Source organism: Pteropus vampyrus, unplaced genomic scaffold (assembly GCF_000151845.1).
Source record: "Pteropus vampyrus isolate Shadow unplaced genomic scaffold, Pvam_2.0 Scaffold216, whole genome shotgun sequence".
NCBI classification, from domain to species: domain Eukaryota; kingdom Metazoa; phylum Chordata; class Mammalia; order Chiroptera; family Pteropodidae; genus Pteropus; species Pteropus vampyrus.
Window position 1 is genome coordinate 1,499,831 of NW_011888997.1, and position 24,970 is coordinate 1,524,800.

Genomic DNA, 24,970 nt, shown 5'->3' on the forward strand with positions numbered 1-24,970 from the left:
TCACAGGCATGTTATAGTGATTAAATAAGTTACTGTATTGCAAGGACTTAGAACAGGGCCTGATGCATAAGAAGTACTGTATTAAATGTTAGTCATTATTATATGCCTTTTATATAGTGAATGTTTGGTGTTTAAATTATATTTTCTGTTAAATTAAAATTTTAAATATATTTTAAGGGGAATAGAGCTTGTTTCATATTCAGATATTTTTGGAAATGGAGAAATAGGAATATGTCCCGTTTTACTTGGGAGAAATTAACCAAGAAGTATATTAATTAAGGTGATATACTAGACAATCTGTAATTGAGTAATAAATTAATTAAGTATAGCATAAGAAAATAGATATCCTGTAGAATTATAGAAAGAAAAAATTAGTTAGTACTAAAATAATCTGAGATGTTTTCATGGATGGGGTACTAGTTGTCCAGAGTCTCAAGGGATGGGTAGAACTGAGTTAGATCAGACTCCCCTGTATTTTTGGTAATTTATCATTCTTTGGGAGCATTCCTGATGAGGTTATAAATGTGAGTTAAATAGACAAAGCAGGAATGAATGTATATTGAAAAACCGATCTACCCAGAAAAGGATTCATTGGAGAATAAAAAAGAGGTGGAGTGTATAAACCTTCATAAAGATAATCAGATTAGTCTGATTTAGATGACTAGATGCCTTTTAAGTCTGCAATGGAGAACAAGTTTTTTACCATAAAGTTGTAGAAAGAAGTTTAATTAACAGAATATACTACATAACATCTGAAAGTGAAAAAATTAGCCTGACAGATATGCAGGAGGTGATATACTAGCTCACTCCCAGGAAGTTACTGGCTCCAGATCTATTTCCTGTATTAGTTCATATCCTCTTGAATGGGAAAGGGAGATGAGTCAACCCAGGCAAGATCATCCATATCTAAGATTATGCTCTTCACAGAATTGGGTATATCAGGTGAAATTGGGGGATGTGGAGGGATGAGACTTTGGCCAACAAATAAAGCATATTTACATTTTTCTTTTGGCCAGGACCTGAAAGAGCTTTTTACATCCTGTATATAGTTTTTCTTTCTTTTTAATGGTAGGAGGAACTATCTGTAAATTGTAGCACTCTAATTGCTCTGTCCAAGGAATGACACATCACTGTATTGTCATAGAGATGAAAGTAGTGAGTCCATATCTCATCATAAATCTCTTTTTCCAAATTGTTTTTCTGGACATAGTTCAAGTAGAACAACCGATTTATTTATGTCAGCCCTTGCTCTTTTCAGCGACCTATTGAACAATGTGTTAGATGAACAGGCTGGTCAGCAAACAACAGCGTGCTACAGAATTACTGACTGAGGCCTTGTGCTAGAGATTCACACTGCGTCCTTTCTACCTCTTGGGAAAGAAGACACAAGGTGATTCTAGAAATTACAGCTTCATACCAATGACTGTTAACCCCGAAGTCATCTCAAATGTGAAACATGTGTCTGTATACACGCCTAAGTACACACTCATTCATCCACAGCTAACCTTACTTGGTAAAGTAACTAGTTGCTTCCAGGTCTGTGTCTTGTGGACGAAGATTGTTATGCACATATTTCAGGTCTTGGATTCCATTTAGTTCAGGCAATCCTGCATGTATCATCTTAGCAAAACAAACAAACACACAAACAAAACAAAAACAGAAAGCCTCAGAACACATGTAAGTAAAATCTTACTTGGTTATGTTTGGTTAAGCTTACTTGGTTAATTTTACAAATAGATAGATGCTTAAATTTATATAGCGATGCCTTTCAGTTTGTAAACACAAATGAATATAAATTCATGTTTTTTAACCTCTCATATTTAGTAGAAGCAGCAGTAATAGGAAAAATGAAAACCAAAAAAATTTGTCAAAGTGTTTGTAGATTAATAATTTAACTTTACCATAAACCATTCAAGTAAGTATGGTAGTATTACTATCTCCATCTTGTTTTCTTATAGAAAAGGCATATTCAGCATGGGACAGTAGAAATAATAAGAACTCTAATGTCAGAATTTCTGAACCCACCATTTAAAATCTGAATGACCTTGAAAAAGACTCTTAACTCCTTTGAACCTTCATTTTCTAATTTTTAAAGTAGATATAAAAATACCCAACATGTCCTGGGAGACTCAAATAGCTAGTGAATAAAAAAGAGCTTTATACATTATAAATTATTATGCAAAAATTATATCACAATACCTATTTTAAAAAAGAAAACTTTAATCCTCCAAAACTGTAATAAAAGTGTCCACGTCAAATGGTATGTAAGCACATAGAATATAAACCTCATCCCGCTGATTCTCATTTTATGTTCTTTCATGAGTATGACTCATATTATCAGAACACAAGTTTCTCTAGTTAAGTGGTGATTGCATTTATTAAAGATTATTAAAGCGATGAAATAATTAAAAATATAATTGTACAAAGGCTCAAGTATTTTTCTGCCGATCTTTAGAAAAGTACTTTATGTTATAGTGTAGACGGAAGGGACAATATTCTCTTTAGTTGTTAGGCAAAAGTCTTTGAGAAAAAACAGATCTTTTGAAATAAATTTGAACTTTGCAAAAAAATAATAAATAAGAGGAGTGATATCATCAGTGATGTCACCTCTATGACTAAGGTGATAAATTATTTCCTGCTCTGGAATAGAGGTACTCTTACATTACAGGGAACTTGAGAACAATGCTGCTAATCCTAAAAATAAAGGGTAAACTGAGACTATGCTTATGCTGGGTGGGTGAAGTTGTGATTGACTTGATGAAGTTAAATTGAGAAAAAAATGGACTTGAAACTGTTCTCCTTTCCTACTGGACCTACCCAGGCTGAAGGATCAGCATTTATAGATGTACAGAGGAGAGCAAGATATCATCCATTTGTTCACAGAAAGAAATCCAGATTAGCTTTCTGGAACACAGGGTATCTATTCCGTGGGTGAGCAACAAGAGATGGGGCTGAAAAGGCAAGTACAATAGGATGTTTAAGGAATATAAAATATTTTGTACTTTATCCTAAAGGCAGGAGATAGCATTTTTAGTGTTTTAAATTGGCAATAAAGTAACTGAATTGTATTTTAGAAAGATCATTGTGGTTATGTTTGATAAATAGATTAAAGTGAGGGAGGCCAAATAAGAGGCTGGATTTAGGAGACTGTTAGGAATGGAGGTAAGATATTGGATTTTAAATATATGTAGGAGGTAGAATTGAAAAAACTGGGTGATTGGATATATTTGGAGGGCTGGATGAAGTATAAAGCATATAGCTGTAAATATAGATTTGGGAGTCATTAGCATATAGATATTAATTGAAACCATGGAAATGCATCAGATAATCCTGGAAAGTTGTCAGCTGTCTCTCCTCATGGATGATCTAGCATCTCAAATTCATGATATCTAAATTTGAGCAAATTCTTTTCTCACGTAAGCTCTTCCTCCTCTTTTCTGTTTCTTATCTCCATTTTCACTTCCACCACTGTCCAACTACCAGGACTATCATATCTTCCTTGATTCCTTCTTCTTCCTAATTCCGAATGTCAATCACTGAATTCTATAAAAACTACCTCAACGGTCTCTTGTAGTCATTCCCTTTTCCATTGCAATTATTGTCTCAGTTCAGCTCCTCGCCTTCATTTGCTTAGATAACTTGAATAGCCTTTTTCTAGTTCTGCAACCCCTATCTCTCTAATTATATAACTTCTGAGTTATCTAAAATTCAAGCTACATGATGATACTCCCTTCATTAAAAACAAAGAAACTTTTAGGTTCTCAGGTGTTAATACATTAAAGTCCAAAATTCTTATTCTGGTCATAAGCGCCTTTCACAATTTATCTGCAATTTGTTACTTCAGCCTTGTTATCTACACAGGTTTCCATCTGTACCACAGACTGACACTTGATTGCCTCCATTTCCTACACATGTCATGCCCATACTCTTTAAACCACCATACATACTTATATTTTGCTCTCAGCCAGAATTCCTTTCCTCTCCCTCCTTGTTTATTGAAATTCTTTTTGAAGGCTCAGCTCAAGTGCTTCTTCCTTCTTGAAGCACCACAGATCCTCTTGATAAAATGTAATTACTGTTTTCTTTGTACAGCAATCATATCTTGGCCTCACCTTTTTCACAATGCTTATTTCTGCCTAGATTTCATTACGTTTTGTTCATGTATATGTTTGTCAGATTAGATTTTAAGTTCTTTGAGAATAGGAGCTGGGTTTGTATTTAGTGTTGAATTGTCTATATTCCCTGGCATAGTGCTTTGTAAATAGTTAGAACTTAATGAATGTTTGTGAAATAATGAATGAATGAATGAAAAATACCTGACCCAGTTAGGTATTGAAAACCTGTAAGTAACAAATCAACACTGACTACTAAACTTAAAGTCAATCATGGGGCGATAAATTCCCCAAAACAACTGGAGAATAGATTAGGCTTTATCTTATCAGTTCTGTACTTAGAGTTCTAGAGATATCTGTGTACTTATTGAGGCAGTTTTCCCCTTTATCACACTGTGATTGTCCATCTGCTGAGAACAGCCTTCTTCCCTAGATCTGAATTGCTTTCTAGTTTCTCTGGACACCCTCTATTTACATCTGCTCGCTTAAGACTCTGTCAACATTTCTTTGGGTAGTAGAACCTATACTTACATCTTCTGTCAACACACACACTACACACCAGTGACAAGTGCAGATCGCTTCTAATTGGAACTCTAGCTCTCTCCCTGTCATATGGCTGATTAAAGGTAGCAAGTCCTAACTTTGCCCTGATGATGTGCTCCATTCCTTAGAAAGGAGATTTTGAGTGCTGTCAATCTGCACATCAGACTAAGGATGGCTTCAGACCTGCGTCCATTTAGCCATTTCTATTCTCTGACCCCCAGAGATGTAGTTCAAGTGCCTCTTAGCCTAGATTACACAGTAATAACTTTAATTGCAATGATAGGAAAGGTAAAAGGGTGGTAAGTACAGGTAATGAACAGCTCTAAGTAATTAACAGATAAGTTCCTTTTTAAAGCATAGAGACATTTAAAAATTTCCTACTTCTGTTCTCCTTCTACTAAACTCACATCTATTTGATAATTATGCTTCAGGAAGCAGACACTCTTCACCACCACATGGAGAAGTTAGAAAGATTTCTGCTGGGAAATATCTGATATAATAAGTGTGATAAACATTTTAAACTGGATGAATGGTCCCTGTGTTCTTTGGAAGCCCTCCATAATAGCTGATATTGATTTTTTAATGAGAGAAAAGCTGATGAAATACAGGCTTTTATGTTAGTGAATTCAGCCAGTAACACTCTTGGGTCTCCTACAGATGTTTTGCTTTTAAGCAAGATGAGAATTTCATGGATTATTTTTTCCCTGCTTCTCCCAGGAGTAAATAAAAAGGACAGTGGATATCTGGAAACATGATGCTCTCTACCAAGGATGAGCCATTAACTCCATAGTAGACTCACCAAATGCTTGTGACTCATAACCCTGGGTACTGACCATTCATGGAATAGAATTTATAACTCATATCAAGTATTTCTCAAGTTCTAACTGGATCATGATGCAGATTGATTTCCTTTTAAATGAGTTAACTCAGCAAGAGTCAGTTTGAGAAAAAATTGTGGAAAATATAGATTACCCACATAGGTAGAATATAATTTTTCACAAATTTAAATTTGGTTTTCATTTTATAAAAAGCCATACTAGAGTAAGTGTCCTGAAACTATTACTGTTGCTTTAATTATCTACAGAATCCCATAAGAAACCTGAAAAGAGGAAAATCAAGAGGTAAATGACTAGAAACAGAGAGAATAACACACTGCTGTTTTACATATATACTTAGTCATTGGTCTAATTGGTCCACATTGCTTCTGATCTGTTTCAATTTCCATGAGAGTCTAAATCAAAGATTATATGTTTAATCTGAATTAGTGTTCTTTACTGCCAAAATTTCCCCTGTAGCCTAAAAGTCAAGACTTGAATAATTAAAACATAGGGAGATATTTTGGAATATATTATATACCAGAAACCTTCAACATCTGATTTTAATATTATTTAATGAGAATTTTTTAAATACTTGATTAAATACTATATATTTACTTCTTTTAAATAAAATAAGACTACATTAACTCTATGTTTTAATATTATTTAATATATTACGATCTATGCTAGAAGTTTCTTTTTGTGTAGAAAGTTTACTAAACAAGAGAAAAAAAACTCACCAATAGCTTCCCAAACTTAATTTTTTTTAAAAAAGATGTGCTTTCACATTACTTTAACATGCTTATTTGTCATTCAACATAATTTAAGTGTCATCTGAGAGATACTAGAAAACTGTTTTTGTGCTTTTCTGCATTGTTTATTTTTTTATATCTTTTTTAATTTTTATCTTTCTATTAGAGTTGACATTCAATATTATTTTATATTAGTTTCAGGTGTACAGAATAGTGGTTAGACATTTATATAATTTCCAAAGTGATCCCTCAGATTAATCTAGTACCCACCTGATACTATACATAGTTATTACCATATTATTGACTATATTCCCTATGCTGTACTTTACATCTCCCTGACTATTTTGTAACTTTGGGTTTATTTTTGAAATGTCTCTGATGGGTTCAAGTAGTTGTTAGTATAATACTTCTCTTGTATGTAGTTATTTATAACATTATAGACATTTAGAAATGCTGGACACCTCATTTACTCTTGTACATGAATTTTATCTTCCTTATTAAATTAAAAATTTTAAGTCTGACTGAATCTCATATGTTGGTGTATCCTCCACAGTTTTTGGCATATAGTAAGTATTCGAGAGCTTATGGATTCATGAATTAGAGCCTTTTAGGGCCCAAGAAGATATTAGAGTTGATGCTATCTGAATATTTATTATGAAAATGGAGTCAAGGTCACTGACTACATCTTTGTATAGTTTCCTTTGTGGTATGAACACAGGTTAGGAATCCTAAGCCATCTCATAATTGCAATATGACCTAATAGAATTGGGCGATAAAATGCAAATCTACCAGTATGAAAACTGACTTTTATTGGAAAGCCAACTTGAAGATTCTGGAGTTGAGCAGAACCTTATATATCCGGTTTACGCATGAAGAAACCAACATGTCTTTGTAAATGAAGGGCTATGTGTTTATAATATTTTTAGAAATCCCCAGTTTTCGAGTCAGAGAAAAGAGAAGTAAGGTACATGTTCTGTTTTAAAGTTAAAACAAGAATCCAAATCAAATCTTTATTGCAACAAGGTCAACATTTATTCAGCACTGCTCAATAGAACTTTTCTGCAATGATGGAAATTTTTTATATCTGTGCTCTCCAATGTGGTACCATTAGCAACATGTGGCTATTGAAGTGCTACTGAGCACTTGAAATGTGGCTAGTGAGCCTGAGGAGTTGAATTTAAAATTTTATTCAATACCAATTTATTTAAATTTAGATAACTGTATGTGACTATGGGATACTGTATTAGACAGTACTCATAGATTAACAAGGATCTAATATAACAAATTAATTGAAGCCTACTATAAGACAGGTACTATGCTAAGTGCTTTATATTAATTATCTGATAGGGTTATTATGAAATGTAAATCAATTAATACACATAAAGATCTTAGCATAGTGCTCATGCAAAGCATTCACTATTAGGTTAATGTATTCATCAATCCTACATCTATAAGGTAGATGCTATTATCTTCATTTAATACATGAGGAAACAGTCTTATTGGAGTTAAGTAACATACTCTGTGGAATGTTGCCCGTAAAATGCCAAGTAAAAATTCAAATGCAGGAACGGCAACCATCAAGTTTGTACATTTAATAGCAGCTAGTAGAATTATCGTTAAATGTAGGCTCTAAACCAATTATTTCTGATGATTATATTGACTCCAAACACCATGCTGATCTACTAAAGGTGTTTTTTTTCTCCTACAGTTTACTGCAATTACTAATATGAATGCATGTGCCCAAATGAATCACCACATTCTTCTCCCAGAAGGTATTTCTACCAGATCCCTCCCCCTCATCCTGCATATCTAATTGTCATCTCTTTGTATTGGACAGTGGAATGAAATATTGACTTTTACCCTGTTGATCAACAGAGAGCACCATGACTCGATAGACCCAATGTATACTAGTAAATGTAGTCCTCTCTGGTTGAGTTGCTAGCAAGTAGCCTCACACTTTTGACCTTCAGTTTCTAATCTAGAAAACAGACAAGTGATTAAAGGCAGAGATTTTGAGGGAAGCCAGGAAAAATCCTCGCCTGGTCTACATCATTGGGTTGCTGTAATGTGTAAAGGTGATACTTTTTTTTTAAAAGCACTTTCGAAAAATTCCTAAAGCACATTACAACTGATATAATATTCTAAATTACTGTCCTTGATCTTTAATCAAAATGTACATAGATAACCCCGAATATATCAATGTTGTGAATAGAAATATTCGCAACAATAACTGTGAACTAATGCAATGAATTATTAAGAAATGTGTTTATAAACTGTACAATGGTACTTTTAGTTTGTTCATTTCTTTCTGTTTCGAATAGCTCTTTGGGGAACTCCAAGCCATTAGCAAAAATAGACTACTGAAAGAGAGACATAAATGAAGCTTATTATTTTTGTTGTTACCCCAAGGGACCTTACCATTTCTAGCAGGTTTAGCAGTAGTCGGCTGTGCCTTCTGACAATATTATAAGCTCGACAGCAAAGCTCCACAAAATCTTGGAAATGCTGTGGGTTTTTCCCACCCTCTGTAATAAAGTATTCCATCTCTGAAGTAAAAATAAAAGGAGCTCGGTCCCTGTAAACCAAAAACAATAGCAACCATAAGCAGGAGAAGAAATTGTAAGGCTAAATTAGGCATTTACAACTTATTTTTATTTGAAATATTTTTGTTGTTGTTTTTCTCTCTATTCTAATGAATGAATCTCCTTCATGTGGGACAGCTGGAGAGACTTACTAATTATAGAATTTGGATAATGATCTGGGTTGCAACAGAAAGAGAAGGAACAGTTTTTTTCTATTAACCTATATTGTCTCAAATTTTTAATTCCAAATTATATTTGATGAGAATATTATCCACTAAAACTAATATAAGGACAAATTAATAATGAAGATGATTTTACAGAACATATATTTACTGCTAAATTTTGAAATGATAGAACAAGATCATGTATTCGACCTCATGGTATTTTTTTTTTTCTTTGAAAATATGTTGACCCTATAGGAAAAAAGTTTCAGGTAAAAGCTGAGATATGCAATGACATGTTCTTTCAGAAGGCAATCTGTGAAGAAAACAGCTGTAACCAATTCATTATCATATGCTTATTAGAGAAAATGATGTAGCTATATTTCATTTCACACTCGCCCCAATAAAAATGCTTATCAGAAAGCAGGAAATATAAGCAGACCATGTTGGTATGTAAGTAATATTGCCCCCTGTTAGTCCTAAGGTTGAAAAAACTAGAAAACAGAGGATCAGAAAAATGATCATTGTTTCTTTTATTTTTGTCAGTTGTTTTTTTTAAATGTTATTTGAGACTCGAAGAGACAGGAGATGAAGCATTAGCACTTCTAATAGAGACTAGCAGAGGAAAGATTGAAAACAACTCTCTGTGATGAAGTCTCACTCACTGAATAAGAAAAATGACACAACAGAGTTTTGATACCAATTTGGCCTATAAGTTCCTCTAGAAGCGTTTGAGATGGGAACACTGTTTTGGATAAAAAAATTATCTAAAAAATATTTTTGAATGAATTGAAATAAAACATTATTAGATTTTAGACTAGTAGTCTAGATATAACTAAGCAGTAATTGAAAAAAGTCATGGACTATTGAGGAAGCCTCTTAATTATTTTTTTCTTTTAATGAAAAGGAAAAATATGTTCTTTACTGTTGCTATGCTTAGCTATTTTAATAAAAATGTGATAGAGTGGAAAATCTTGCTAATCTGACATAGATAACCAGAACTTTCAGAAGTGTGAATATTCAAGTCAGAAAGCAACATCTCAGGCATTTTGTGGCTGATCTGGACAGTGGGACAGCCGTTTTGTGGCTGAGTAGATTTGGCGGCAATGTATTTTAAAGAGAATAAATAACCTACCTTTTTTGGCTGTGGTTATTTTATTTATTTTATTATTTTATTTTATTTCCATTTATTTCATTTCATTTTATAATTAATGCTAGCACCTAATTTTAGGAGGAGAAACTGCTGTAATAATGCCCTCAGCTTTATATTCAGTCATTCGATTATTCATTCAACAAAATTTATTGAGCTCCTAGACACTGATGAATGTGTCTTAAGAATCAAGTCCAAATTTTAAAATTTTTGCTTGCAATCCTTTTATATTTGGCTTTCATTGACTCATCTAACATATATGCTGTGAGTTTACTTTACAGCCCCTTTATTTTAGTCAAGGTGGGAGCAAAGATGTGAAAAGATGAGATATAGCATGGATTCTAATTCTGGACCTGCTGTGTCTCATCTCTGAAATAGATAATACTTAGCTCTTAGAACTGCTGTGAAGATTAACTGAGAAAATGTACACAAATGCCTGACATGGAGAAAGAGCTACATTCTTGTGAATTGCTATGACTTGAGGCTCTATGCAGAGAGCACAGACTGCAGGCCCTGCAGGCCGTGCTAGCTAGGTTTCAAATCAGGTTCTATCACCTACTAGTTCTGTGACCCTGGGTAAATTACTTATCTTCTTCATGCTTCAATATCCTCCTCTGTAAAATGGGGCTGAGTACTTGACTACTGGAATTAAAAGGGTTAAAGCATATAAAAGTGCCTAGAACACAGCTTGGCTCATAGTAAACACTCAACCAATGTTAGATACTGTTATTAGTCCTCAAACTAATGAAGGCTTCTCAGAGCTGAACCTTATCATAGCTAAATTTCCCTCTCTCTTCAAAAATGCCATCAGTAAAATCTCATTCTCCTTCAAAGTTTAATTTACTTCTGACTCCTCCAAATAACCTCTTTGGTTGAATCAGCCCTTAAGTGGACTTTTGAATTCAGAAACATCTTTCATATATTGCTCACCCATGTAGTCAGACTTCCATAACCAGAAAAAAAAATCTTAATTTTATATCTAAAAGTTTTCCAATAGTTTTTTTCCCTACTCTCTATACTACATTGAATGGAACTTTGGAAATAATTTAAAAAGAGTCTTAAATTTATAACTTCCTGAAATTTTCTTTTTCTAATGTAATAGATGCTTTTCTCTTCAATATAGAAAAAATATGTTTTGCCAAATCGATTTCTCTTGGAAAGTTTTTGTAGTTATGCTCAAGTTTGTGTGCTAACACGTTTCCTTCTTCCATGGCAACCACCATTATAAATCAGAAGAAGAAAGACCATAGCCGAAAGACAAATCAGAGAAAATATAAACTGATAATAATATTGAAGAACCTAATTTTAGCTGTGTTTAAATATTATCATAGTCTAAATTTTTTAGTAAGTTCAACAAAATAATATCTTGCATCTTTTCTATGTGATTTGCATGGCTCATTTATGATCAATTTTAAAATAATAAAATAAGACTAAAATTTTTCTATAAATAAAAGTAAGCCTATCCCATTCCTACTGGTTGTAGGAGTCATAGCTGGGATGAGGTTTATCGGTCCATTCAAATGTGAACCCAATCCTAGGTTTCAGAATTTATGTACTGGAGCCTATGCCTGAAGTATAAGCAATATTTATAAATCTTAGATATAAATTGGTTGTGGCAAGAGGGAAGATTGAAAACTATTTAATCTCTTAAAATCTATACTGTTATTCAATTTTGAATCATATTTTGAAAATTATTTACAGTTGTACAAATACACCAGAACACTTTTTGTTGTGATTATCCTACTTTTTTTCCCCAGATTAGTGGTTTTATCATTACTTGACTAAGGCCTACCTGTTTCTGCTTCTGTACCTTTTACCTGTATTGTTTCCCACTTCTAGCCATCTCTCCCTCTCTTTCTCTCTTTCTTCTCCCCACCCCAGGTCTCTTTCCCCCACCCACCATGATGCTCTATTGCCCTAATGCCCTAATACTAAGAAATCTGGATCAAAATTTTTTTCTTATAAGAAGTATCTGATTAACCTGCCCTTGCTGATTTCTCTCTTACTTTGTTTTACCTTTTTACGTAGCCCTACAGCTAATATATTTTATTCTTTATAGTCTCTCGTAGTCTTATGATTTTTCCCTCCAAGTGATATGTGTGATTTTCAAGGGTAAAGGAAGTATTTTATCTTTCTTTCATGTATTCTTAATGCCTCAAACAATATTTTGATGGTATTCTGTTATATATAGTGAATGAAATAGTAAATAAACATATCATAGTGAAGAACTTGTGACAATTTAACATTTATGTGGGAAGGCCACATGAATAAACTTATTTGTTATGATTATGTCATTTTGCTGTTGAAGTTAATCTTTTTATTAACTTATGATCAGTCTTTCCCTGAAATTATTATTCTGTAAAATTGCTAAGAGTATTCTATAAATTTTCAATATAGGTGAAAAGTGAGCAGTAGTTTAAAAATGTACATGTATTTGGGAAATTTAAGATTTTATCATGAACAAACACTAATTATTAAGGAGACAAATAAGTTCACTTGATATGGGAAAGAGCAGGACAATTAGTAATTTGCTGTTTGTTTTTACTTATACATAAACTTCCCTTTTAACCATTCTGTATATAATCTCTTTGTTTAAAATTACTGGAATATCAGAATCATCATTATTAAGCATTTACAGATTGCCACTGAACATAGAGATTTAGGATATGTCTCTGTTCTTTAGATGACTTGAACCTAGCTAAGGAGGCATGCACACAAAATGTTAGAGTACTATACTTATTTATCAACAGATATTTATTTAGTATCTATAATACATATGTGCAAGGCTTAAAATTAAAAAAAAAATAACACCCTAAAAGCAATAAACTTATTAAATAATAATAATAGTGTTTTGTAAAGATCCCTCCATCTATATATGGAGAAGAATTTGGAGCAGGGAGAGTACATGTGGGTAGATCAGACAAGAGACTTTTCAGAAGGTTTTGATTAGATATGAGAGTATCTTAGGTTAGGATTGTGATATGAAGTTATAGAGAAAAAGGGAGATTTATGAAATACTTTGAAGAAAAAATCTAAAGGACACCATGATAGCTCAAAACGGGAAGGAGAATAGGTGCTAAAAAAAAAAGCATTAAATATTTGGCTTGTGTATTGGGAGGACCATAGTGCAACATTCAAGTGGGATAAGCTTTGAACAAGTTACATTTGAGGTATTTGAGGTACCTTTGAGATAAGAGCAGATGCCAATAGGTATTACAATACTTATTTCCGAATCATAGAGAAAAGATCCAGGAGGGAGGTAAATCTTAATTTCCACTTTGGGGAAGATTGAGTGGGCATATTTTTCCTTATTCTTCCCACTCAGAATATTAAAAACCCTACGTGTACAATGAACCTAAGGAAGACCTGAAAGGCATAGAGAAGAGAGCTACTAGAAACCTCAGGACTCAAAAAGCAACACAGTGGTGAATTCTCTGGGTTTTCTTTTGCCTCACATACTCTAGACATAGAGCTCAAGAAACTGACAATCTGGAAATTCCAGTGGGTGCAGACAAAAACTTCCCCCAAAAAGCCTACTCTCTCTAGCTAAGGGCCCAGGAAAGGACCAGCTTCACGAGACAGAAAATATTTAGACTACTCTATTCCAGTCAAATATTACTACTCTATTCCAGTCAAATATTTAGACTACTCTATTCCAGTCAAATAACTACTCTATTCCAGTCAAATATTACAGAAAACACTGTGACTCCACTCACTCATCACACCAGCAAAGATCAAAGTTGGAAGCCTAAACTTTCATTCTCACCAGGCTATAATGAGGCACCTCAATCCTCTGTTTGGGTGATGTCAGAGACAATTGAGTAAGGGATAGACGGAGGGATAGACACATAGGTTAACAGAATAGGATAAATAGCCCAGAAATAGACTCATACAAATTCACCCAACTGACTTTTGACAAAGGTGCAAAAGCAATCCAGAGAAAGGATACAACCTTTTGATCAGATGATGCTGAAACAAGTGGATATCCATATGCAAAAATATAAACCTTGACCTAAACCTCATACCTAATAGAAAAATATAAAATATAAAACTATAAACTTTTAGAGAAAACAAAGAAGAAAACCTAGGGCTATGCAAAAAGTTTTTAAGCAGATGAAAAGACAATGTTTGCAAACCACCTAGTCAGCAGAGGATTAGTATCTAGACTATATAAGAACTCACAAAATTTAACAGTAAAAAACAAACAAACAAACGATAACATTAAAAAATAGGCAAAAGACATGAAGAGACATTTCATAGAAGAGGATATACGGATGATAAATAAGCACATGAAAAGATGTTTAACATCATTGGCCTTTAGAAATATGAAAATTAAAACCACAATGAGATATCACTACACACCTATCAGAGTGGCTAAAATAAAAGTTAATGACAATAACAAATACTGGCAAGTGTATGCAGAAACTGGATCAGTCATAGATTGATGGTGGAAATGTTAAATGGTACAGCCACACTGGAAAACCACTTTGCAGTTACTTAAACAACAACATCATGCAGCTACCATATAACCCAGCAATTCCACTTCTGGGCATTTGTCTCAGAGAAATAAAAACTTATATTCACACAGAGACTTATACATAAATATTCATAGCAGCTTTATTTGTAATAGCTAGAATTTAATCCAGATGTTCTTTAGTGGGCGAATAAATAAACTGTGGTATATCCATACCATGGAATATTATTTGTCAATGAAGGGAACAAACTATTGACACATACACCTTGGATGACTCTCCAGAGAATTATGCTATGTGAAAAAAAGACAATCTCAAAAGGTTACATACTGTGAGATTCCATTTATATAACATTCTTGAAACAACATAGTTATAGAAATGGAGAACAAAATAATGGTTGCCAGGGGATAGGATGGAGGGGAGGGGGTTAGAAAAAAGTGAGTGTGCCTAGAAAAGGGCAACATGAGGAATCTCTTCTGTATCTGGACTGTATCAATATCAGTATCCTGGTTATGATACTGCACTATAATTTTATAAGATGTTACCATTGGGGGAAATTGATAAAGGATACAAGGGATCTTTTTGTATTACTTTTTACAACTACATGTGAATCTACAATTATTCTGAAGTCAAATGTTTAACTAAAATTTGTGTATGTCATCTGGCTTTAGATATTGATGGAAGCCTTGGATGTAGCTGATATTAGTTTGGTGGAGACTGTAGAATGAGAAGAGAAAAGGGATGAGTCTTAAGAAATCTCACATTTAATGGCTTGGTAGAAAGGAATCATCCTGCAATGGATACTGAGAAAGGGAGAAAAAATAGAGTGTCACAACCCAGGAGGCATGTGAAGAGGTCATTTTGAGGAAGAAATAGTCAACACTGTTGAAAATTGCTGATAAATTGGTTAAAATGAGGAATGGATAGTGTTAGACTTAACATTATGAAGTAATGCAGAATAAAGCCAGACTAAAGTCGTTACAGAATGAGAGGTAAGGAAAAGGAGGTCAAGAGTTTAGATGATTCCTTCGGAAAGTTTGTGACAGTGAGCAAAATGGCATGGAAACTGGAGGTTTGAGGCAAGGTTTTTTAAACTTTGCGGAGACAAACATATTTAAAAAGATTATTTAAAAGGGAGGAAAATATGCAAGGAAAAATGATTGATAGTGTAATGTTCGTTAGAGGTAGGAGGTAAATGGCTCCAAGGCACGGATGGAGGGATCGGCTTTAGAAATGAAAACAAATTTTATTATAACAAGAAAGAAGAAGTTTACATGCAGATGTAAGTTGTGAGTTTTGTATTAAGTAGGAATACGGGCTCTATTCTGACTCTATTTTTTCAATAAAATAAGATGAGTCTGAAGTGGGAAGAGGGAAATAATGGGTAGGAGAGATCTGAGATTTATCTTCTGAGGATAGAGCACAAATCATTATAGAGAGTGAAGTAATGAGATGGCCACAGAAGTATTGTGGGATTGCTGGGCCCAATTGAAACTGCGGATGATGTTTGCGCTATAGTGCCAGTGCTTTCTTGTAGTGCTTGGCTGCTGTGGTGTAGCACAGAGAAAGCAGATGAGTGGGTTATGGTACATGCTTATCTTCTCTTTCCACACCTTTACTTAAAATTCTCTCTACTATAGGCTATCTTTTCCTCTTTTTTTCTACTAAGTTAAGTCTAATCATTTCTTCAAAGTCCTGCTCATGTTATACTTCCCCTTGAAATCAATATCACTAACCCTCAACGTAGGGACTGCCCTATTCTAAAATACATTATTAAGGAAATGGACTAAGCATGCCAGTTGTAATGGATGCACTTTGAAATAGGTGAGGTGATTTACCCTTAAAATGAGTAGTCTTTTATTTATTGAACTATTACTTAAAAAAAATGTACATACTTTGAAGTGAATTATGTTCAATTTTAAAGTATTGAGCACATAAGCTATTTGAGAACACTATAATACACAGAAGCAACTTCCTTAAATGTGAATTATGCAGCCTAGATAATACCACTGGGCTTCACCCCAACAGTTCAGAGGGATCTTTGGCTATACTAAGTTCAATAGAACAATCCCAGTGGGCTCTGAAAACTAGAGTCACGCCCCATGAGCATTTAACCTCTATTAGCTGAAAGATTCCTATTAGATGCTTTTTTATTTTTTAAATGTAAGAAAAAAATTAAAAGAGCGTGAGCAATTGTGACTGCCTTTTCACACATGAAAGAGCATAGTGCCCGTGGGTGGGAAAGTGGCCCTGCTACTTTAACACTTGGCCATGGTTTTTGAATGCCTCTTACAGTATAATCATCTTGCAACATATTTGATTGTAGTTGTTAAAGAAAGATATGAATTTAATAAGTATCATGGCCATAAATTCAGAATAATTATGTCATCTGATACTAACTAAAGACATAGCCATCTGTCCCAATAGTGGAGAGAAAATAGTGTGTTAGGATGATTGAGAAATGGGAATATCAGTCCCCTACCTGGCACCTTCAAAAGGGTCCTAAGACCTACTGCCTGTGATTCTGGACAAATTATAACAACTAAGACTTCACTCTGTCTTAACTCTTGATTCATAAATTAGAGAAAATAACAGGAATTGCTTTAGAGAGTTCCTGTGATGGTTAATTAAGCTAATGCATATCAAATATTTATGAGGCTTTAAAGGGTAATTTTGACTATTTCCTTTAGAATCTGATTCCACATATGGATGATGCAGCACCACACTAAGAAGCACTTGCTTTCTGCCACTCCCAGTGATAATCCACAGTAATTTGAAAAGAACTGCATATTTCAATATTGGTGATGGAGGCAGGGGATATGGTGAGAAGGATGGAAATTAGAGATCTCTATCAAAGATTTGTGACAGTAGATAGACTCTGTCTGCTGGGCTTTGTGAGCATAATACATACAGTTCATCTAGCATTTACCTGAGTAACAGATAAAGTAAATAAATGGATGAACTTTAGACCCAGGTTTGAAATACTTGAGTGTTTGAATATCTATTTGTACCCTAAACTGAAATGGGACTCAGTAATGAGGCACATTTTATTTTTATTATTCAAATTATTATTAATTTCATATATATTAAATTTATTGTCCCTGAGAAATATTATACTGACATTAATATATATTGTTTATGATTTTTTTAAAGTTGCAGACTCCCATTATAGTGAATGGTGATATTAACATACAAATAAATGCAGATTACATTGGGGAATGTTTAAGCCTACGCTTTTTCTGATATCACAAGTGACCTACATTTCAGAGAGCACAGTTTGCTGTCCAATAGAATGAACACAAGTCTCTTGTCTAATATCCATGAGTTAATTGAGAAGGCAAATTTGGAATCTCCATTGGATAGGACAGAACCTTGTATAATTAGCCAATACAGGAAACCTCATGAGTGCAATATACTGAGAACATAAGCGTTCATGTACCATTACAGAAAGAACATTTAATGCCCTGTGAGATCTCTACTCTCTCAGCAATTTTTAACTAAAGAGACCCTCACGAATAATCTCTTAAGTGTAAAACGTGTTTTTCCCCCAGTCTAGCCTCTTTTGTAAATGCACTGTGAGTCCTAAGTTAGACTCTGGGAGGTTGCTGATCTTTTAATCGCTTGATAACTTTAGATACTGATCCGGAGTTTCTCTCAGGCTCAGGTACACCGTCTCTCTTATTTGAAAAGGGGCATTAAACCAGCTACCTCTACAAAATGATCAGTTCTCTTTTCCCAAGTCTGATATATATGGACAGGAAGAGACTGGTCAGCTCCTCAAAATTTCCCATGTTTTGCCCGCTTGAGTTCAAGGGAAGTGTACACTTACACTTTGCATGGAAGGAATTTCAGTGTCTGCTTGGAACAGCAGTGAGTCTGGATATGAAGAAAAGATCATCAATGCTAGAATGTTTGGGTTAAATTGGATTGTGGTATTATACTTTTAAATAGGCTTAAGTTCTAAAATCAGTTTGAAGATGAAAATTAAGAATACTCCCAAGTTACCTCTGAAACATTTAAATCACCCATAAAGCTACCATATGCATGATCATAATTCATGTATCAAACTTGAAATGGACATTTTATCTCTCAGTGTTTCCCCCAGCACAGGAGTGTGTACGATTTCTTCAGTTGAATACCAGATGAAATTCTTATACTAAGCTCACGTTCAGGAGACATTTGTAGTCTTTCTCTAAAAACTATATTCAGACTAGGGCTATGACATGCTTATATTGACAGGCATAATGTACCTGAGACCAACTGAAGAGTTAGCGCTTGTGTCTTCCATTTTAAGCATGCTTTGTTTATAACGGGGCGTAGGCTCATCGAGTGTGGAAAGGCAGAATCCTTATACTACTATTTAAATTGTTCTCTTCCTCCATTTCTCCTTCCCTCTCTCATTTCCTTCCTTTTATTCCTTCTCTCTTACAAACTTTTCTTCCTTTCTCAGTCATCCCTCACTCTTCATCTGAAAACCTACAAGTTCTTTGAAGAAAATTCATGTTTTTTTTTTAATTAGAGAAACTTTTTGTTTAACTTCTAATGGGGCAGGGGTAAGATATAAAGTAGGTTACTCAAAAGAAACCAGTTGATAAAACATAGTGCAATGATAAAGTGAAGTAGAAAGAGAAATAATAGAAGATGGGAATGACAAAACAAATTTTATTTCTTAAAATAGTCTATGTGAGAGTGCTTTGAAAATCTAAAGAACTATTCAAATACTAGGTGTAGTTTGCCCAGGATTGACTTTATGACTGGCAAGAGCCTTCGTGATACCTATAGTATACTAAAAATTTTTTTCAATTCTTTCATTGTGATAGAATACACACAACATAAAATTTACCATTTTAATTATTTTTAAGTGTGCAGTTCAGTGGTATTAAAATATTCATAATGTTGTGCTACCATCACTGCCACGAATCTCCATAATTCTTTTCAGCTTATAGAACTGAAACTCTATTGAATAATAACTCCTCTTTCCCTTCTCCCCAGTTTCTGGCCACTATCATTTAACTTTCTGTATATATGATTCTGACAACTCTAAGTGCCTTATATAAGTGGACTCATACAGTATTTGTCTTTTTGTGACTGGCTTATTTTGCTTAGTATAATGTCTTCAAGTTTCATTCATGTTGTAGCATGTGTCAGAATTTTCTTCCTTTAAGGCCGAATAGTATTCTATGTACTATCTGTACATTCCACATTCTGCTTATCCATTCACCTGTTGATGGACACTTGGGTTGTTTCTACATTTTAGTTATTGTGACTAATGCTGCTATGAACATGGGTGCACAAATATCTCTTTGAGATCATGCTTTCAATTCTTTTGGGTATATTCCCAGAAATGGAATTGCTGGTTCATATGGTAATTCTATTTTTCTTTTTGTAAGAAGCAGCCATATTATTTTTCATAGCAGTGATACCATTTTATATTCCTACTAACATTGCCCCGGTTCCAATTTCTCCACATCCTTGCTGACCCTTGTTTTCTGTTTTTTTTTTTTTTTTTTGATAGTAGCCATCCTAATGGGTATGAGGTAATGTGTCTTAAATTTTGTGTCTTACCCCCAGACTCCCACATGTAGAATGAGTACTAGGTAAAAATCCCTTGATAAATTTCCATTTAGAAAAAGAATATGACAATTCTGAATAATTTTATCTTTAGAAAAATTGTACTTTCTTAGGTCAGGAAAAGAAAAGTTTATGGCATTTTTTTAGTGATCCTTCATTAACCAAAACTGAGCTTCTGCTAAGTGTCAGGTACTAGCTAGGTGCTTAAGATACAAAGATGTCCTTAAGGCATTCACAGTTGAAGAGGTATTAAAAGTGTGTTTTTCTTCTAGAAAATTCCGATGATACTAAGACTTTCTTTGAGTAATAGGAACCAAAATGTTTCTTAATAATCAATTATGTGAATAACAGACCAATGAGGCTCATCTAATTTCAAAGAACACTAAGTAATTAAAGCATGTGGGAAATCATTAATACTTATATATCATTTGGATTACTATGAATACAGCACAAAACCAGAGTGATTGGAGTAAGAGAAAAATTAATCTTTTAATCTGCTAAGGGAGTTTTTTTTTTTCCAAAGATGGTTTTAAATTGAGAATATTTAGAACATAAATATTATAATATTCAAATTAAAATTTAAACATTAATAATATTGGTCAGTGGTAATTAACTATTGAAGATAATGTCAAAATGATCATAGATACAGGGAATTTTTATGACTAATATTGAGATGAAAATTCTGAGATTAATTATATTAGGTGATTGCAGCTCTACTGGGATAAAGCTTGAAAAAGCCATAAACCATGTTGTAAGAAGACAGATATATAATATTTTGATCATCCTGGTATAAATATTTTAATAGGAAAAAAACAGAGTTTGAATTTTATTTTGTTGAGTTCTGGAATGATTTTTCATGTTTTAAATAGATTTATGTCCTATTGTATAGTGGTAAATATTTAATAATTAGCTCACTTTTTGGGGGGGGGAATCACTGATTTGTGACATTTGCCAATTTCCACTGTGTATATACTCCTACTATGGCTGATGTCAGGCTACTAGAGTAATGTCATCGAACATGGAGTTGAGATGGAATACATATAATAGGCTCTTGCAAGGCAGTGTGAACCAAGTCCAGCACACCTCTACTTATGTCTAAAATTATATCAGAAGTCAAGAATAACTTGGTGAAATACCTTATAATCTAAATAAACCTTACAGATAGTTCAATCCAGTCTGTCAGCCAACAAGCCTCAAAGTCAGAGAACTTAAAGAACTAAAAATAGTTCAACTTATGAGTTTAAAACACATACTTTAAAAAGCACCAAAATAGGATATTTGATAATTTTAAACAAAAGAAATATTGTTACCTAGAGACGCATTCTCATTTCTTGTCACTTCATTTGGCATACTTACATTACAATTTATTACAACAAACACTTTGTCTAAGCACTTTACATGTCAATTAATTTAATCTTCCAAATAAATCTGTTTTATAGGTGGTTAAACTGAGACACAGAGAAGCCATTTGTTCAAGGTCACATTGTTAGCACATATTAGTATGAGATTAAGAAAAAACATACAGTTTATTTCCAGAGTACCTGACCTTAACCACTGCTCATATGACCTCTAAAATTATCTAGAAAGAAAGCTGCAAGAAAGACTTCATTAAAGTCTAGTATTACCAAAGTGAAAGATCACATCGATGGTAGAAATATAGTTTGAAAAAATAAAAGTTTGAAACAATGAGTTAGGAGAGCAATGAACATCACCAATGTAGACCTTCCTTATTTTCTCTTCTGTAAGAGAGTCATCATCAAGAAACTGAGTTGAAATTTAGTTTATTATAATAGCATCTTTTAGCTAATGAAAAATTACTATATAGAAATCATTGTTACAGGAGAACTTTGAGTGAAAAATCGTGGATGGATAATTTAACCACTTTAATTTGAATCTTTGTGAGAGAAAATAAAGAAATGAGGATACAATTAAGCAATACTTAAAAAGAAAAACAAATTTGTTTCAGAAAGTTGGTGAAATTCCTCAGTATTTCCATTGTAAGATTTAACTAAATTTTCCCCAGAATCATTAAGGAGTGCTAGGGCTGAACTGTTCTGGAATTTAATCTGCTGGTATAAAGCCTCTTAATCTAATCTCATAATTAAAACCAATAAAGAAGGATTGTGAAATCCTTCATATTCATAACTGAAATGTGATTTCTTTCTTTCTTCAAAATTAAATAGTCTATGGGAGCCTCAGATTTGGTCTAAGCATGGAGATGGACTTTCTAGATTTCTGGAAAATGAAATTCAGAGGAATGGTTCAGGGACACTTGGGCAAGGAATCCAAATGAGAATGTTACTGGACTGACTCAATATAATTAAAAAATGAGAGCCCAATGTTTGCAAACATTTCCTAAACGGAATCACACAGACATTTAGTGTGAGATGTTCTGGAATGGTGATGTAAGCATTTGTATAACAGGAGCAACTGCCCAGCAAAAAATCAAGTTTTCCCTCAAGATCCTACTTGAGAATGCCACTTCATTGCCATTTCCTCTTAAGGAAACCAAGGATTAAGGGAAAATCTACATCCAGACACACTGTGTTTGCCGCTGCTCTGTTGGTCTGCTAATTTCCATGATTAAGTTCTGTATCCTTGTCTATAGGGTAAATCTTCAACTTATAGAAGGGGTTTTAAGTGCGTATGTCTTTTGTTTTGTTTTTTAATGCTAACCCATAACCCATCCATAGCTGGAAATTGTACTCCTGATGTGAGGTTGAGCAATGATTTAGGCAATTGTATTACGAAGTGAAATTAGTTAACATATGTTAGTAACACTACAAACCATAAGAGATTATATAAATGCTTTCCACTTCCATGTTTTTAAGGAATAGACAATAAGAGAAACACATGTGTCTGAAATACATATATTCTCTACTCCCTGTGGGTACAGCATTTTATGTTAAGGAGTATGCCCCTGGGTTATACCTGGTTATTACTGGAGTGTTAAATGGCTTTGCTAGACTATGGGAAATTAGGATAGTCCTAAAGCTTGATTTAGATACCTGGCTTTGTAAATTATTGGGGGCAGGACGGTTATTAATATGTCTAGTATGCATATAGAGGAAGCTGGGTGGAGCTAGGCTTTCCTTAAAGACCAGGTCTATAATCTAATAAATGTAGTACAAATAAGAATGTTAATTTATCCTCGGGGAAAGCAGAGGTCCAATTTATAAAAGGCTTTTTGCCTACCTAGCAACCAATAAGAACAACTAATAGACCTAGGATGGAAGATATCAGTTATCTTATAAAACAACATTCAAATGAACTCTAGAGACAGCTGAAAGAGACTCATAAGAAAATTATTAGATGCTGACTGCAATTCAAAAGATAAAATGAGTAATAATCAGTAGGCATAGCTTAGTTTAACCATTGAACAAACTCAGGGTGGAAGTATTAGTATTAAGAAAGAGATCCAAGGCGACATTGCCACTGGTGAAGATAAAACCTTACAAACAATATAAATAAATCATAATGCTGCAGTTGGCTTCCTTAGCTGATGGTCAATAATCAATAATCTTAGGGGAAGACAATGACAACTTCATTTTCATTCATCTAATTATTAATTATTGGATGACTGAGGACTTACCTGTGAATGGTTTATTGGTGAACTAATTCAGTAAACAGTATTAAGAAGCTACTGTGAGTGAAGTTTTATGCTGGGCACACTGTTTATGTACCTTAAAGGTTGTATAAAAAATATTTCAAATTGTTAAACTGTAGAAGCAGCAGTAGGTGTTGTAACATCAGCAAGCAAACAAACTGGGCTCCATCTTTTCTGTAGACCCTACTATGTATATATCTATTACAGCGCTTGCCATAATATTTAGTAACTTGTTCTTTACTCTTTATGTCTCCTCAACTGACACTTTTTTCTGTAGAGGTGAAATATATTTGTTCATTTTTGAACTATCCCCATGGTCAACACAGATGCTGGTGGAATAAATGAATAAGCATTAACCCAAATTCCCAGTGGGCAACACAGCAAATAAATAAGGATGTCAAAATTGCAATCTAATCTTTAAATTTTAAGAAAAGAGTGGATTTTAGGGAAAAAGTGTTACATTAGTAAATTATATATATGCTCATACATGTTGATTAACATTTGTCCTTCATAAACTAGATATCTCTCCTCTTTGATTTTCTAATGGTCTGTACATATCTCTATCTCTGCTCTTACCACATTTTATAGTAATTGTTTATTGTCTGTCTTCCCAGTATTCTAAAGAAAGGGTAAGCCCCCTTGAGGTGGTAAATGTATATTATTCATCTTTATATCACCAAGATTTATCAGTCCTTGACGTACAGACCACCTCAGTAGGTATTCAAGGAATGAATGAACATTGGTGAATTTTCTAGAGGTTATTCATTACATAAAGTCATGCATCGAAAATAAAAATAAAAGATGATTCCACTTGTATGCATCTACTAAATAGGAGATACCAGTTTGTAAGAATTGAACCATATTACATAGTCTTTGTTGACATTTTAAAACTATACTATGGCCATCTGGTGAAAGCTCATCACATTGTTTTGTAGGAGACATCATTATTTCTTCTACTGAGGAGTATTTTTTTTAGCTAAAAGTGACTGATTAGCCTTTAGAATGATCTGATGTATTTCTACTTTAATATGAAGTATTTTTTTTTAAGGGAAAGGACTTGTAGTCTTATACTTCTAGTTTCCTTGCCCTTAGCTCAAAAAACAAAACAAAACAAAAAATCCCCCAAACAAAACAAACGAACGAACAAAAATCTATTCATCTACCAGTCTTTTCCATTTCATAAATGATATAATTATTTGCTAAGA

General features: G+C 33.6%; 1 protein-coding gene across 3 annotated transcripts in view; it reads right to left on the reverse strand.

Moving 5' to 3' along the window:
• PIK3C2G (phosphatidylinositol-4-phosphate 3-kinase catalytic subunit type 2 gamma) overlaps nucleotides 1-24,970 on the reverse strand; it is a 274,730-nt gene that overhangs the window by 69,485 nt on the left and 180,275 nt on the right. For all 3 annotated transcript variants that reach the window (XM_023538251.1, XM_011372935.1, XM_011372934.1), the window contains 2 exons: nucleotides 8,641-8,797; nucleotides 1,511-1,620 (listed from right to left, as the gene is read on the reverse strand). In XM_023538251.1, the coding sequence (XP_023394019.1) occupies nucleotides 1,511-1,620; nucleotides 8,641-8,797 (267 nt within the window). The remainder of the gene's footprint in view (nucleotides 1-1,510; nucleotides 1,621-8,640; nucleotides 8,798-24,970) is intronic.